Source organism: Cavia porcellus, unplaced genomic scaffold, assembly GCF_034190915.1.
Source record: "Cavia porcellus strain 051 isolate PalLab524CR breed Dunkin Hartley unplaced genomic scaffold, mCavPor4.1 scaffold_8, whole genome shotgun sequence".
In the NCBI taxonomy this organism is placed as follows: Eukaryota; Metazoa; Chordata; class Mammalia; order Rodentia; family Caviidae; genus Cavia; species Cavia porcellus.
Genome location: NW_026947491.1, coordinates 26,762,558 through 26,776,960, shown reverse-complemented (window position 1 = coordinate 26,776,960; position 14,403 = coordinate 26,762,558). Strand labels below are relative to the sequence as shown.

Below are 14,403 nucleotides of genomic sequence, written 5' to 3'. Positions count from 1 at the left end.
TGGGAGATTGAGGATAGCTAAGTCTTCAGATTTGTGGAGTCTGAAGGGAAATGCTATCCAAATAGATATCTACATAAGGTGTCAGTTATCTGACCTGTTATTTCATTGTGGAATTGTGGCAATTTTATTGTTACCGATGATCTCCTATTCCTGGTTGTAACTCAAGTCACATTTATTAAGTTGCTTCTGTTGTACCTAGAATGATATTAAGTATGCCACAGGGAATATTTTTCCTGAGGTTTTTACCCCCAAACCTGTCTAAATCCATTAGGATTTAGGAATATCTCTAAAGTTAAGAGTTTCAAATGTTGATACCATTACTATAACACATCTATAGAAAAAAATCAAGTTTTTAATTTTGTTATTCTTTTAATCTTCAAATGTTGGAAAATATACAGTATAATGGAAATACTACAATGAAAAAAACTTAAGTGGAAGTCTGTTAGGTAAGTGTTAACAGATGTACCTTTTGGATAATGGCAAACCATTCTGGATGTGTATATTATTAGATTTTAAAGTAATATAGTTCTCAGCTTTGGAGTAGGCCCAGGGTCTTCTACAAATTATTACACAGAGATTATGCACACACATTATTTGAGGAGAAATTTGAGTTCCATTAATCATAAAATAATCTTTTATGTCAGGCCCTGGGTCTACCTCAGAGTCAAAGACACAAAAACCAAAACCTTGAAAACTCCTTTAACACATTTGTGATAGGGCCGATATCTGTACGTCTTGCTGCCAGTTGGCCCTGAACCACTGCCGGCACGTGCGTGACTGTTCTATCGGGTGGCACAGGACAGTCTTGGTTGGTTGGTAGAACTGCCCAATGGGTCAGTCATGCATGTAACACCTGTGGTTCAAGCTGGCAGGAATGAGTTAAGGAAATGTTTGCTGTGGTTGTTTGTTTGGTACGAATTGAGTATAGTTTATTCAAAGTACTTTGGGCCAAAAGTGTTTCAGATTTCCCTTTGGATTTTGGAATAATTGCATATACATGATGTGATACTTTAAGCATGGGACCCAAGTCTTAATGTGAAATTCATTAGCTAGCAAGTAATTTTGTACATTATTTTTGGGGTATCTGCATTTTCATTGTGACCTGTCACATAAGGTCATGCATGAGATTTTTTCCATTTGTGATATTATGTTGATGCTCAATACATTTCAGATTTGGGAGCATTTTAGATTTTGAATTCTTGAATTAGGGATGCTCAACCTGTATTAATATTTGCAAGATATTTTATTTTTATTAGGTTTTCAATTCCTTATGCCTTAGTCATCATCTTTGGTTATTTGCAAACTGACCATTTTAGTTTAAATATTTTCTTCTTGGGAAAAAAACCTACACTTAAAGCATTGTCTTAAAATATGTGTTCTAAAAAGACTTGATATACTTAATGAGGAAAAATAAAATCTTGAGGTGGGTATGGACATCACTGATTGGTCCTTTGCTTCTCACAGAACATGGTAAGTTGGAGGTACTGACTGTATAGTGTATAGCTTGGAGTTGGGAGTCAGATATTTGGACTCCCTTCCCTCTAGTGACTTGAGACCACTTGGTTCAATACTCAGCAATTTCTTTCTTTCTTTCTTTTTTTAATCGGTACTGGGGATCGAATTCATGACCACCTGCTTGCAAGGCAGGTGCTTATGCCGCTGAGCTAAATCCCCAGCCCCTTAGCGATTTCTTTAGGTGGAAAAGGAGCTATGGACCACACAAGCTGGTCAGTTGGACAGTCATGAGATTTATCTTCTAATCTCAGCTATTTGGTATTACATTTTGTAACATGAATTGCTGATGTAGGTATGGAGAGTTTCAACCTACATTTGTTTTAACAGCTACTGAAAGCGCAGAAAAAGGCCCAGAGGAGGGAACACATGCTAAAACTTGAGGCTGAGAAGAAAAAGCTTCGAACTATACTTCAAGTTCAGTATGTATTACAGAACGTGACACAGGAACATGTACAAAAAGACTTCAGAGGGGGCTTGAATGGTGCGGTGTATTTGCCTTCAAAAGAACTTGACTACCTCATTAAATTTTCAAAATTGACCTGCCCTGAAAGAAATGAAAGTCTGAGGTAAGCTAATGGAAAGGTTTTTTTGAAGTGGAACACACAGCACTTTACTTTATTCTAGCCATGTGTATATATACATAAATGTATACATACACATATACATACACAATATATGTGTGTGTGTGTATAAACTAAAACATTGATTTGATTCTATAGTGGATGCTCTAATGGATTTAATAGATTGCCCAGAAAGAAAGTGAATTCAAATGAAAACATATTGCCTTATTATAGCACTAATTTTAAAAATACTGATCATCAAAATATTTTTAACCCTATACAAGTATTAACTGTAATATAATTATATTGCTAAAACTTTTTTTGTTATGTCTTTGCCTTCTTATTTCTGCTGCACTTAAGTAGAGATAGATAAAATTCAGTTTGGTCAGTATTAAACTTTTAAAGTGAGAATTATTTGTTATTATCCTCTCAATACTTAGATGCTGATTTTAAATACAAAGCCATCTAATAGTTTTTCCTATAGTGAGCCACTTATGTATTTTTGTTAACTGAGTGATTAAGTAAACAAATATGGTAAGTCTTTATATTTTTGCTAGGTTAAAGACAGATTGTTCCAACTTTGTGTTTATTAGCCATATTAAAGCAAGTCAGATATATTACAAGTTGGCTTCAGCCAGCTGTGGTAGTGCATACCTGTAATTCCAGGATGCTGGAGGCTGAAAGAGGAGGATTGCAAGTTCATAGCCAAGCTGGGCTATGTAATGAGTTCAAGGTCAGCCTGGACTGCATAGTAAGATGCTATGTCAACTTCTCCCATCCCCTCCTGCAGCCCCCCCAAAAGAAATTTGTCTTTTATAGAAGCCTAATAAAAACTGAATTGCCCACGGGTAGCTGTATATTCCCACGTTAATAGTGTACTCCATCATGCGTCTTCCTTCTCACTTTGGTGTGTTCAGGAAACACAGCTAGCTTGAATATGTCAAATGTCAACAAAAGATAATTGAAAAAGTAAGCTGCTGTCTTTAAAGTTCAATGCAGTTCTTAAAGTTTCCATTTGTACTTTTGTTTCCTCTAGGATAGAAACTCGATAACTAAGAAATGAATACTGCATTAGCAGCTCTACATTCTTGGTCTATTCTTGATAATTATATTTGGTGAAATGTTTAATTATTTTATTTTATTTTTTTTTTGTCTTTTTCATTTTTATCAGTACCGGGGATCGAACTCACGACCGCCTGCTTGCAAGGCAGTTGCTTATGCCGCTGAGCTAAATCCCCAGCCCCGAAATGTTTAATTATTTTAAGGAAAAATTCTTACTTGATGAAATCCAGAGATGAACATTTCGTTGCCTCTTACAAATGTGGGTTTTTTAGTTCCAAAGAGTGAAAGCGGGGAAGGTGGACGCATGGGTGCTTTGACTGTTATTGGATTGAATTGCATACATTGTGCTGCTCCCTGTGTGCATATGTACTTCTAAAGCCACTTTGTTCTGCTGCTGCTTTTCCTTGTCAGTGTTGAAGACCAGATGGAGCAGTCATCCTTGTACTTTTGGGACCTTTTGGAAGGTAGTGAGAAAGCAGTGGTAGGAACGACATGTGAGTTTTTTCTACTCTGGACTTATGCAGTATTACTAAACTTTATGTCTGGAAGTTTAGTATGCCATTGAGGGTCTACACTGTGTTGGTCCATCAGAACTTACATGTCTGACAATGCCACATTCATCGGGAGGCATCCCTTTGTTTAGTGCTGTCCAAAGCAGCTATTACATAGACCTACTGACTAAAATGAAGTTAAGGGAGAAATTTGAAGGGGCAAGTCAATATGATTGGGAACAAGAGCTGGCTTCAACACTAGCTTGATCATTTTGGGGTTCGATTCTCCATTCTGAATGTTAGTACCTTTTCTAGTTAAGAATTTTAAATTCATGCATTGTTAATATTAAAGCTTATTTAACAGCTCAGCATAAGAAAATGTGAATGGTTTGGCTTATTTATTGAAGCATTGTTGTTTGATCTGAAAATGATGTAGAGAGAGTTCTTTTTGCTTCCTAAATAAACTGTTTGTCAAATCACCCAAATACAAGTATGCAAACAAGAGGTATGTAGCTTTGTGTACTAGCTTAGGATTATCAAAACTCTTTCGTTATTTAGTGGCATCCCTTTTAGAAAATATCCAAGTGTGTGGAATGACCAAGATTTTAATTCCAAGCTTAAATCACAATTAAAATGTATTCTTAGTCAGGCACTGTGGCATGCATCTGTAGTCTCAGTTGCTCAGGAGGCCTAGGCAGGAGAATTGCCTGAGCCTTGAGCCCAGGGATTCGAAACCACCATAGGCAATACAATGATTTTTGTCTCAACATTTTTTTTCTTCATTAGCCTATTAAAGGATACTAACAGTTTGGAAAGTAAAGCCAGGTGAAAAGGCATGCGTTACTGCTACTTGAGAGGCTAAGGCAGGAGAATTGTGAGTTTGAAGCCTGCGTGTTTCTTTTTTCTTTTTTTTTTTTTAATTTTATTTAAAAGGAAAAAGAGAAAAAACAAAGTGCTGTAAGGGTACAAGCAACACAGAACTAAATTAGCAAATAAAGCATAAATTTACTATGCCACCAAGCAGTCATACTCCTGGTCCCTAAGAGATACTAAAATAGAAGTTCACATTGGTTCTGAAGAATGAATTGTCCATGCCAGTTTTATTTTAACTGTCCTGTTTGATCACAGCCTAGATGCAGATCAACTGATAATAAATAAAATTTGGAATAGCCATACCATGAAATCTGCTTGGCAATAAAAAAGATAAATTATCCATACATGAAATGGATCTCAAGATGATTATGCTCAGTGAAGGAAGCCAGAAAATAAATGTACATATTGTATGATTTCCTTTTTATGTAAAATTCTAATAACATAACTAGGTTGATAGGTTCTTGGTTATTGAGAGGATCAGGGAGGGAATTAATTGCAAAAGGGGCATGAAGGAAATTTGTGGATTGATGAAAATGTTTTATATCTAGGTTCTGGTAGTGGCAATATGAGTATTGTTAAAACTGTAAACATTGTGAATTTTATGCTTGTAAGTTATATCTCAAAGCTAATTTAAGAAAAAAAAAAGACCAAATCTTTATCAGTATTCCTGTGAATAAACCCAAATCAGATATGAGAGCTCTGCTTACTTTGGGAATTATGTTTTAATTGGCTCTTTACAGTGAAATAGTGTTTGGATTTATTTGTAATGTAGCAATTTTGACATCACTTTAAGGTTTTTCTTCATCTAATAGTGATGTGCTCAGGTGACATACAGCATAACTCTTAAGAGTAAAATTTTAATCAAGAACTTTAGAAATAGTTTAAAAATCATTAAAAATACTGATTATGATTGAGGAACGATCTTTCACTTCACCAAATCCTCAGCTAGTGGGGGACACAGAGTAGGTGGTAGGTATAATGTGTGGGACAGATGGGGATGTGAACACTGGTGTGGGTAGAGTTTTGAGTAGGACTTCGATGTTTAGCCATTTTTTACATGGTGTGAATAGAGACCCGGGGAAACTTAACTTGCCAAACTCTGATACCGTATTCTTTCAAGTTCATATTGATTGAGTATAAAATAAGGATAGTCTGCTTGTTTACTTTTCCCAGTATTGTCCAATTCTGAATCTCCCCAATTGTATTAACATACTCTAGCATAAAATTAGTATTCCTTTGCCTGTAATGTGACAGCTTCATCTTAATTGTTCTTTCTTAGATAAGCACATGAAAGATCTGCTGTCTAAACTTCTAAACTCAGGCTATTTTGAGAGTATCCCAGTTCCCAAAACTGCTAAGGAAAAGGAGATGTCCTTGGAAGAAGAAATGCTAATACGATCAGAAATGAAAAAACAATTAGTAAAGACTGAATCTATCAAAGAGTCAGGTTTGTAATCTCTGAAGTTTTTTGTGGTTGCATTTTAAACAATCATTTTGAAATTGTTGCTTTATTGTAATATGTTAGATTCTATACTTATGGTTATCTTGGTGCAGGATAAACATAGCTTTAGAAAACATCTTTAGCTTTTATTGCCATGACTTACAGAGTGAACAGTAATAGCAACAGAGGGTTATATTTTAGTTTTAAAATGAAGCATTTATGGAATTTGAGTGAACCTCTACTTTAGCAGTAAGATAATTCAATTTAAAATTGTGGTTTAAATGTAAGGTATAGTAGAAAATAGTGTAGTAAAATGAGAATAAAGTTAGAATACTGATACAGGAAAAATTAGCAGAATTTGGGGAGGAAATACATTTCTCAAGTGATCATTTTCTTAGGAAAGAAATATCTTTTAAGTTTTGCCTGTTTCTTGAAATTGCGTTTATGGTAAACAAGGCAGGGTTCTGGTGTCTACCAGCAAGTGTCTTGTCATTTCCCAAGTTTATTGCCCCTTGGGTCTACTATAGGTTCAGGGCTTTAGTGTCTCCTCACTTACCCTCCCTCCTGACCCTAGACTGATCTAGAAAGCCCCCATTCTAAGCTGAGGTGACTCATTGCTACCCCACAAGACCTGACCTATAATTCCAACTTTAATAAAGGAGCTGTATTTACTCTGATTTTCAATAAAAGATACACTGGTGGCTTAAACGTGACTTGACTAGAATATCTTCTTTCCTAGAAGGTAGGAAAGCTCCTACCTTCAATTTGTCTCAAGCCACATGCTTTTTCTCCCCCACTTTTGGGTACTGGAATTAAACCCACGGCTGACTGTATGCTAGGCAAATGCTCTACCATTGAGCTACAACTTTAGCTCTGCAGATGCTCTGGGCCAATAAGAAGTAGTTTGAATTAGTCCTACTGTGAATATACTTTATTATTGTATTACTGTTTTTTTTCTGTTGCTCTGAAATATGCTGCTGAAATATGTAATACAAATTACAGTTGTAATCAAGTAAAATCATATTTACTCTAGTGATTATTTAATCTTTTTCAGAGACTCTTACAGAACTTGCACAGCCAGAGATACAACCACAGGAGGTAAGAGTGAAAGATCATTCACTGATCCTGTGTTTTCAGACTTTTGAGTAGTGCTGTGGTTAGGGTGTGACAACCTGAACTTGAATCCTGGCCCTGCGGCTTATTAGCTTAGTGACTAGGGGCAGGATTGTTAGCCCATATGTGTCTGTTTTCCTTGTAAATAATGTGAGGATTATAATAATAATGCCTGCCCTTGGGTTATTGTGAGGATTAATGGAGTTAATCTGAGATACTGAGAACTTGGCCTGGCCCACAATAATTGTCCCAGAGTTAGCCACTGTTGTTTTGGCACCCGTGTTAGAATATAAAAACGTGCAGAGTTTTGTGCTCTCTAGAATTGACTCATTGTATCCCCAAAAAGGGTATTTGTTCTCTTTTAGAAATGGCATTAAATTTGTGGAAGCTCAAAAGAATGGGAAAAGGAAAAACAATATAGTTGCTATGAGGGAATGAGAAGGCTAGTCATTCAGTAAACTGTGCTTACTAAGCATCTATGCTTTCCTTTATGTTTGCTAAGTAGTATACTTTCCTCTAGTTAGCTGTCCTCTGCTTTATTTTTTTTTTATAATTTTATTTAAGGAGAAAAAAAAGCAGAGAAAGGGTACAAGTTATACAGATTTACAGAAAAAAAATTAAACAGTTGTCCTCTGCTTTAACTTGTAAGAGAGTTGGCAGGGTGTAGGTACCTTAAGGCTGGCAAAGGCAGAATAACCTGTGTAAAAGGGATTAAATCAAGTAGTTGTGTGCAGTTCTTGCTGGTCTTAAGTGAATCAGACATAAATTGCTGCTTTGGAAGTATCAACGTTCTGTTTCAGTTAACTGAAGAAAAGGAATGGACAAAGAAGTAAGTAGGCCAGTCTTTCCAAGTAGGGTAAGGGCAGAAGTTTCATGGCAGTGCAGTGGTTTAAACCAGTGGATATAGGATTACTAACAGTTGAAACTGAGAGTTGAACATTACTTTCAAAGACTTCTACAAATTTTATGATGCAAGCATGTTATTTCTTTTAGTTTCTTAACAGACGCTATATGACAGAAGTAGATTGTTCAAACAAACAAGACAAAGAGAAGACTTGGGAAACAGATTATGTTAGGAAATCAAATCTTTCCAAATGTTGGGATATGCTTAGTGAATCCAATGGTCAAGAGAAGAAACAGGAATCTTTCAAGTCCTGGGAGTCTCCCATTAAGCAGCAGGAGGTATCGAAGTCTGCAGTTTCCTTAGAACAGAGGAAACAAGAGATTCCAAAACTCAGGTCAACTTTGCAGGAGGAGCAAAAGCAACAGGAGAGTTCCAAACCCAAGCCACCTCCTAGCCAGTGGAAGCAGGAAACTCCTAAATCCAAAGAGGAGCAGAAGAAGCAGGAGACACCAAAGCCTTGGCCCGCTCAACTGCAGAAAGAACAGGATCCTTTAAAGAAGCCCACGCAGAAGTCCTGGGCCCCTGTGCAGGGTGAGCAGCATGGCAGCAAGCCGTGGTCCACTCCCACGTGTGAGGATCAGGATTCCAAGCAGCCGGCCACCTCAGAGTCCTGGAGCCACAGTGCTGAGAGTCAGAAGCCCTCAGCACCACAGTCTCAGATTTCTCCCAAGTCCTGGGGAGCGCCTGCAGCAAGCCTCATTGCAGACGAGCAGCTGCTACCCAGGAAGCTTAACACAGAGCCCAAAGATGTAAGTAGATCCTGTGTCTGCTTTGCCATAGTAACTTAAGAGTAGCTTTTTAGTTCTCTTTAAAGAAATAAAATCCATATGAAATTAAAGTGTTATGTCTGGTAGCCCGGGATCCAGGGGCTGTCTATCCAGTGTTGAGAGAGGAAGAAGAGTCAGGGAACACCAGTGTGAAGCAGAAGTGATTTATTGTAGGTGTTGCAAGAAGAGCACTGTTTGCAGCCACTGCAGTGGGAAGGGGCTCAGCTGGGCACTGCCAGTGCAGGCCTTTCATAGGATTGGGTCCCATCCCATTGATCCCTTCCTCTTACTTTTTTTAGAAAATCCCTCTTTGATTTGTTACTTAGAAAAGTGCTTACAATGTGAAACTACTGAAGGTTTTAAGAAGTTTCTAACTGCAGGCTGTCAGCTTGGCTGCTTGCTGAGATGCAGACACTAGTTTCTTTTTCTCTTAAAGGGCCCACCTTTTTAGGATAAGTCTAAAAGGGTCCACACTGTCCTACAAAAGTGCTACACATTTTTTTTTTTTTCTCTTGGGATTGAGCCCGTGTCCTGGGCACTAAGCTACATCTCAGTCCTTTGATTTTTTTTTCTGTAAGTTTTGAGGCATGGTCTTGCCGGGTCACCCATTCTGGGCTTGAATTTGGAATCTGTAAATATAAGGTGAGGGCTGTTATTGGCATGGAGGTTTAATGTGGAAAGCAGAGGAGCAGTGAGGATCAGATTCGGAATGTGTTTTACTTCTCTCAGGTTATGCAGTGCAGTGGGCTCTCCCTGACAGGTAAGAGTCTTTCCTCAGCTGAGTGTAGGTGTCTTACACATAAGTGTGTGCTGGAAAGGAGTTCCACCATAGTTTTGCACACCAAGGGGTAGAAAAGGGTGAAGAGAAGGGAGCAGGTGGATGGTTTCCAGGAGGGCAGAAGTCAGGGTTGTGGTTCATCTCATCACTCACACAGTAAAGACATGCGTTAGAACCTAACTTGAAAGTTGCATACCAAAATTTAATGATACAGTACGTTATCCAAATGGCCAGTTCAGACAAGACCGTTCTGTGAACAGGTGAGCACTGTGAACGCTTGAAAGACAGGTGACTTATGGCAGTGTATGTTTCACTTGGTGTCACCTCTAGGCTCATAGGTGACTTTTGCTGGCAGAAGTTACTTTTTTTTTTTTTTTTTTTTTTTTTGTAATTTACTTGTTGCTACTCAGATTAGTTTGTACTTTTACAAAGGATGGTTGCAGATATTCCAGTGTTAGGGAACTATTTGAATTTGTTCTTTATTTCAATCTAGGAGAATTTGGCATTAAGTATTTTGTAGTTAGGTTTTTTTTTTCCTTTTTATCGGTACCGGGGATCGAACTCACGACCGCCTGCTTGCAAGGCAGGTGCTTATGCCGCTGAGCTAAATCCCCAGCCCCCTGTAGTTAGGTTTTGAAGTGTATGAGGTTTAGTTTAAAAAATAAGACCTTTTATGTTAATGACTGTTTTAGGAAGCTGTGGCTTATAATGAATAATCTTTGTATACAATGCCACACAAGTTTTGCCTATTATTAAGTTATACATGACTTGTTTACCACCATAATGCAGATACGTTGCTAAGAAGTCTGCTGAGCAATGTGAGCATCTCCCCTGGTGTTCTCTGCCTCTGTGCAGCTTCTTTGTTCTTGGGTGCCATTTTATCCAAAGGCTTTCTGAAAGTAAGTCTTTGGTCCTTCAAAAACATGAGAAATCATTTTTTCTTGGGGAAAGCAAAGCATTTCATAAAGTACCTGTAACTCAGTTCCACCTTGTGGAGAGACAATTTTAGTGTTGCGTTCTTTGGTCTTGTTACCCTGTCTCTTGAGTGCTATGGTATTATCATCTTCCTAGTCCTCTGCTAGGTTGATAGCTTGATTTCACTAACCAGATATCAGACAACAGTAGTTGTAGTTTGATAGCAGTTTGGAGAAACTTATACAGTAGTTAAAAAATCTAACTTAGTACCTCCATAAGGCTGTTTTTAAAAAAACTTGATTTGAAATTCTCCATATATCAGTTGTGAACCTTTACTATATCAGAGTATTGAGAACCTCTTATTTGTTAAATGGGATTTAAAACCAGGGATGCTTAGTTAGAAAAAATCTAATAAGCTCATATTGAAATCAGCTCGATACTGTGGGATCTTTCAGTAACAGAGCAGACAAGTGTTTGTAAAATGCAGTTTGTCAATCTGTTTTCTAGCTCAGCTATCTTGAATGTGACTTAAGTATAGGCCAGGTGGAGCTCAAAGCCAAGACTAGATGATATAAAATTAATCGCTACTGTTCCAGCTTTTCTTTCCCAGAGGACCCCTGCTTTATTTCCTTAAGATCTATTAACTTACTAGTACCTTTGATAAGTTTAACTGGTTGAGTTCACAGTGAATTAGAAGGCTGAGAAGTTATAGTGAAGGCAGACATACTGACAGTTCTAAAAAGTAACTGTAGGGGGCTGGAGATTTAGCTCAGTGGCATAAGAACCTACCTTGCAAGCAGGCGGTCGTGAGTTCAATCCCTGGTACCAGAAAAAAAAAAAAAGTAACTGTAAACTGAGTGCAGTGGCACACATCTGTAATCCTAGTACTCTAAGAGGTTGTCATGAGATTCAAAAGTTTAAGCCCAACTGCGACAACTTAGCGACTAGTCAGACTCTGTAAATGATTGAATGAGGGCTATAGCTCAGTGACACAGTGGCTGCCTGGCAAGTGCAAAGTCATGAGTCTGATTCTGAATATCAGAAAACAAAACAAAACAAAAATGAGTGAATAAATGGTTTGGGGTGAAACTTAGTGTAAAGTCTGGGTTTAGATCCCAGTATTGAGAAAAAACAAAAGAAGTAACTATAAAATGTTAATTAGTTATAATTCAAAATATGGAGAACTTTTTAGCAATTTAGCATGAGAGCTAACCACCTCATAAACATCAGTAGCCTCAAGAGTTTAACTTTTTTAATAAAATATAATGTATTTCCTCAATTCTAAGAGATGTACATGTGTATATAAAACATTATTTTGTAGTGCTTCTGAGGTCAGATATATCCTAAAATTAGGAGGTATGTTTAATGTGATAGCAATTTTCTCCCTGGGGGGAGAATTAAATATTTGTTCTGTGTCATGGTCAGTGGTATCTTATCACAGAGGATAGTAATTCCTGCATTGTGAACCTTCCCTTTAAAAAGAGACTGTTTTTAACATTTTTCAAAAGAAATGAGAAACTTTTTAAAATTTGCTTAAATTATTTAGAAATCCATTTATGTGGAAAATCTTCGTCCGTAATAAATGGGATCAGTGAGCATTGTTATTTGATTTGAGACGTGATGGTATCCTGAGTTTTCTTAGTCAAGCTGTTGACTTTTCAGTCATACCCTTACACATGTTGGGTTTGTCTTACAGGTGCCTAAGCCCGTGCCTCAGCCTCTAGGCTCTTCCTCTGCCCTTCCAAAGGATCCAGTACTGCGAAAAGAAAAACTGCAGGATCTGATGACCCAGATTCAAGGAACTTGTAATTTTATGCAAGTATGAACCATTAAAAAAAGAATCTTGGGGCTGGGGATTTAGCTCAGCGGCATAAGTGCCTGCCTTGCAAGCAGGCAGTCTTGAGTTCGATCCCCGGTACCGATAAAAAGGAAAAAGACCAAAAAAAAAAAGAATCTTAAAAATGATGCTCACAAGCCGACACCTTGTGATTGGAAGCATTAGAGGGAAACTACTGAAAGTGGATCCCCTGTTCAGAAGCAGTGCAAGTCCTGGCTCTGCCAGCCCTTTATGGGTGCATACACTGTCACACTCTGCCCTTTTTCTTGGTAAAATGACAATTAACAGCCCTGCTTCCTTAGTTTGTTCTGAGTAAGGAGATGAGTTATACATATAAAAGCTGTGGTGTTCAAGTGGTCTCTGCTTCACTTTGGAAGGAGTCCCCTTAGACCAGGGGACTGACTCCATGCTTGACTGTGTCATGGTGCAGAAAAATGATAGTCATTTGCTGCCTTCAGGGAATTTATATTCGAGCTGTAGGAGATTGTAAATGTACTAAACTAAACACTCAATTGTGTGATATAGACTCTTAGAGAATTTCAGAATAGTGTGATATTATTGAGGGTTGAAGTTCAGATAAGGTAGTTTTGCTTAACAGAAAGATTATAAGCTAAAGATTTTGGCGTAGGTTTAAATCCCAGTCCTACCAGTTATCACCTTATATAACCTGCAGCAAGTGATTTGACCTCTAGCCATGGGCTTACTTGCAAAATGAAGGAAGCATCTGCTACTTCAGATTCTTTGAAGATAAAGAACTGCAGTGTTCTTTGCAAGTATGTAGCTTATATGTGCAAAATGGAGGAGATTTTTCTGAGAAATGAGATACAGATAGAATAGAGACATTATGAAAAGGTCTAATAGCTTGGACTAGTGAGTGGTTGAGATAAAGTAATGATACCCTCTCATTGGTTGGGTATAATAAAAGTTAACATTCAGACTAGAGTAGGACTAATGTTTATGCTTAAGACTGTAGAAGAGAAGTGTTTTTCCTAAATTAGGCCTTAGAATTGCTTTTACATTTGACACATCTAAAGGTTTGGCAGTTGTTCTGTTTGTTTGCTTATTTATGCAACGTTAGAAATCACCCATGCACAGGCCAAGCAAGTGCTTGACATCTCCAGCTGTTGAGCTGCATCTCCAGGTTTGACAGCAACTTGATAGTTTATTTTTGACTTTTAAAAAAGTTTAAATTTTTAATTATTTATTTTTGACTCAATTTCTTTTTCTATAAACTTTTTAAAAGCATCTTTACATAGATATTAGCTAGATGGTATACTTCTAACATAATAGGCTATGGCCAGGACTGTGAATAATTTGAATGTAATAATTTTTAAATGAGTATTGTGATCCTTGGTCTATTCATTATTAAAACTTTTGTTTTTAGGAATCTGTTCTGGATTTTGACAAACCTTCAAGTGCAATTCCATCATCACAGCCGCCTTCAGCTTCTTCAGGTAGCCCAGTAGGTATGTGATCTTCTAAAAACTTAGAGCAAACAGCTTTAGAACAGTTGTTTCTTTCACAAGTCATTTATTCTGTGTAGCTTAGGGGTTGAACTACATATGTTTCTGTTAATCTAATTGTACCTGTCAGCCATCAGAGTTACAGATGGATATGTTACTTTTAAGACTTCATTGTACTTAATGACTTGTTTGAGATTTTGGAGAAAGTCTCTAGATAGGTGAATGAAAATGTACAGTATTTTTATGATTTTTTAATATTCTTGAAATAATTTCTGTCTAGATCTTGCTTGACTCCTTTGGACTCCAAACTAGTGTTAAGTCTTTGGGACCCTAACTGAATAAGATTTAACACAGTAACTAGCAATGGAGCGTAGATTTGATCCAGTCTGATGCTTCCAGGCTCGGGCTCAGGCTCAGGCTCAGGCTCTTTGCTCCATGCTGGTTTCTGTCAGGCAAGAGTGACACAGCCAAAGCCGCAGCCCGCTGTAGTGTACAACATACAGAAGTGCAAGGCTGGCGCAGTGCTCCTGGGTGAGAATCAATAGAGAGGAAGTAACTGAAGTGATGGACATTAACAAGAACCCAGGCTGGAAGCCTTGTGATTGAAAAACACATTAATATGTACCACCAGATAGAAAAATCTAGATAGTTTACTTTGTAACTTGTGAAACTTGTATATTGGTT

The 14,403-nt window shown here is 37.6% G+C and overlaps 1 protein-coding gene across 14 annotated transcripts in view; it reads left to right on the top strand.

The window, feature by feature from the left end:
- Positions 1-14,403, top strand: part of Caprin2 (caprin family member 2) — a 43,033-nt gene that overhangs the window by 13,137 nt on the left and 15,493 nt on the right. For 12 of the 14 annotated variants that reach the window (XM_023563781.2, XM_063254497.1, XM_063254495.1 and 9 more), the window contains exons 5-11: positions 1,843-2,081; positions 3,549-3,631; positions 5,781-5,948; positions 6,997-7,040; positions 8,049-8,708; positions 12,116-12,238; positions 13,641-13,722. In XM_023563781.2, coding sequence (XP_023419549.2) covers positions 1,843-2,081; positions 3,549-3,631; positions 5,781-5,948; positions 6,997-7,040; positions 8,049-8,708; positions 12,116-12,238; positions 13,641-13,722 — 1,399 coding nt within the window. Of the gene's footprint in view, positions 1-1,842; positions 2,082-3,548; positions 3,632-5,780; positions 5,949-6,996; positions 7,041-8,048; positions 8,709-12,115; positions 12,239-13,640; positions 13,723-14,403 lie in introns of those variants that run through there. The other 2 variants (XM_063254496.1, XM_063254504.1) reach the window with 2 other exon arrangements.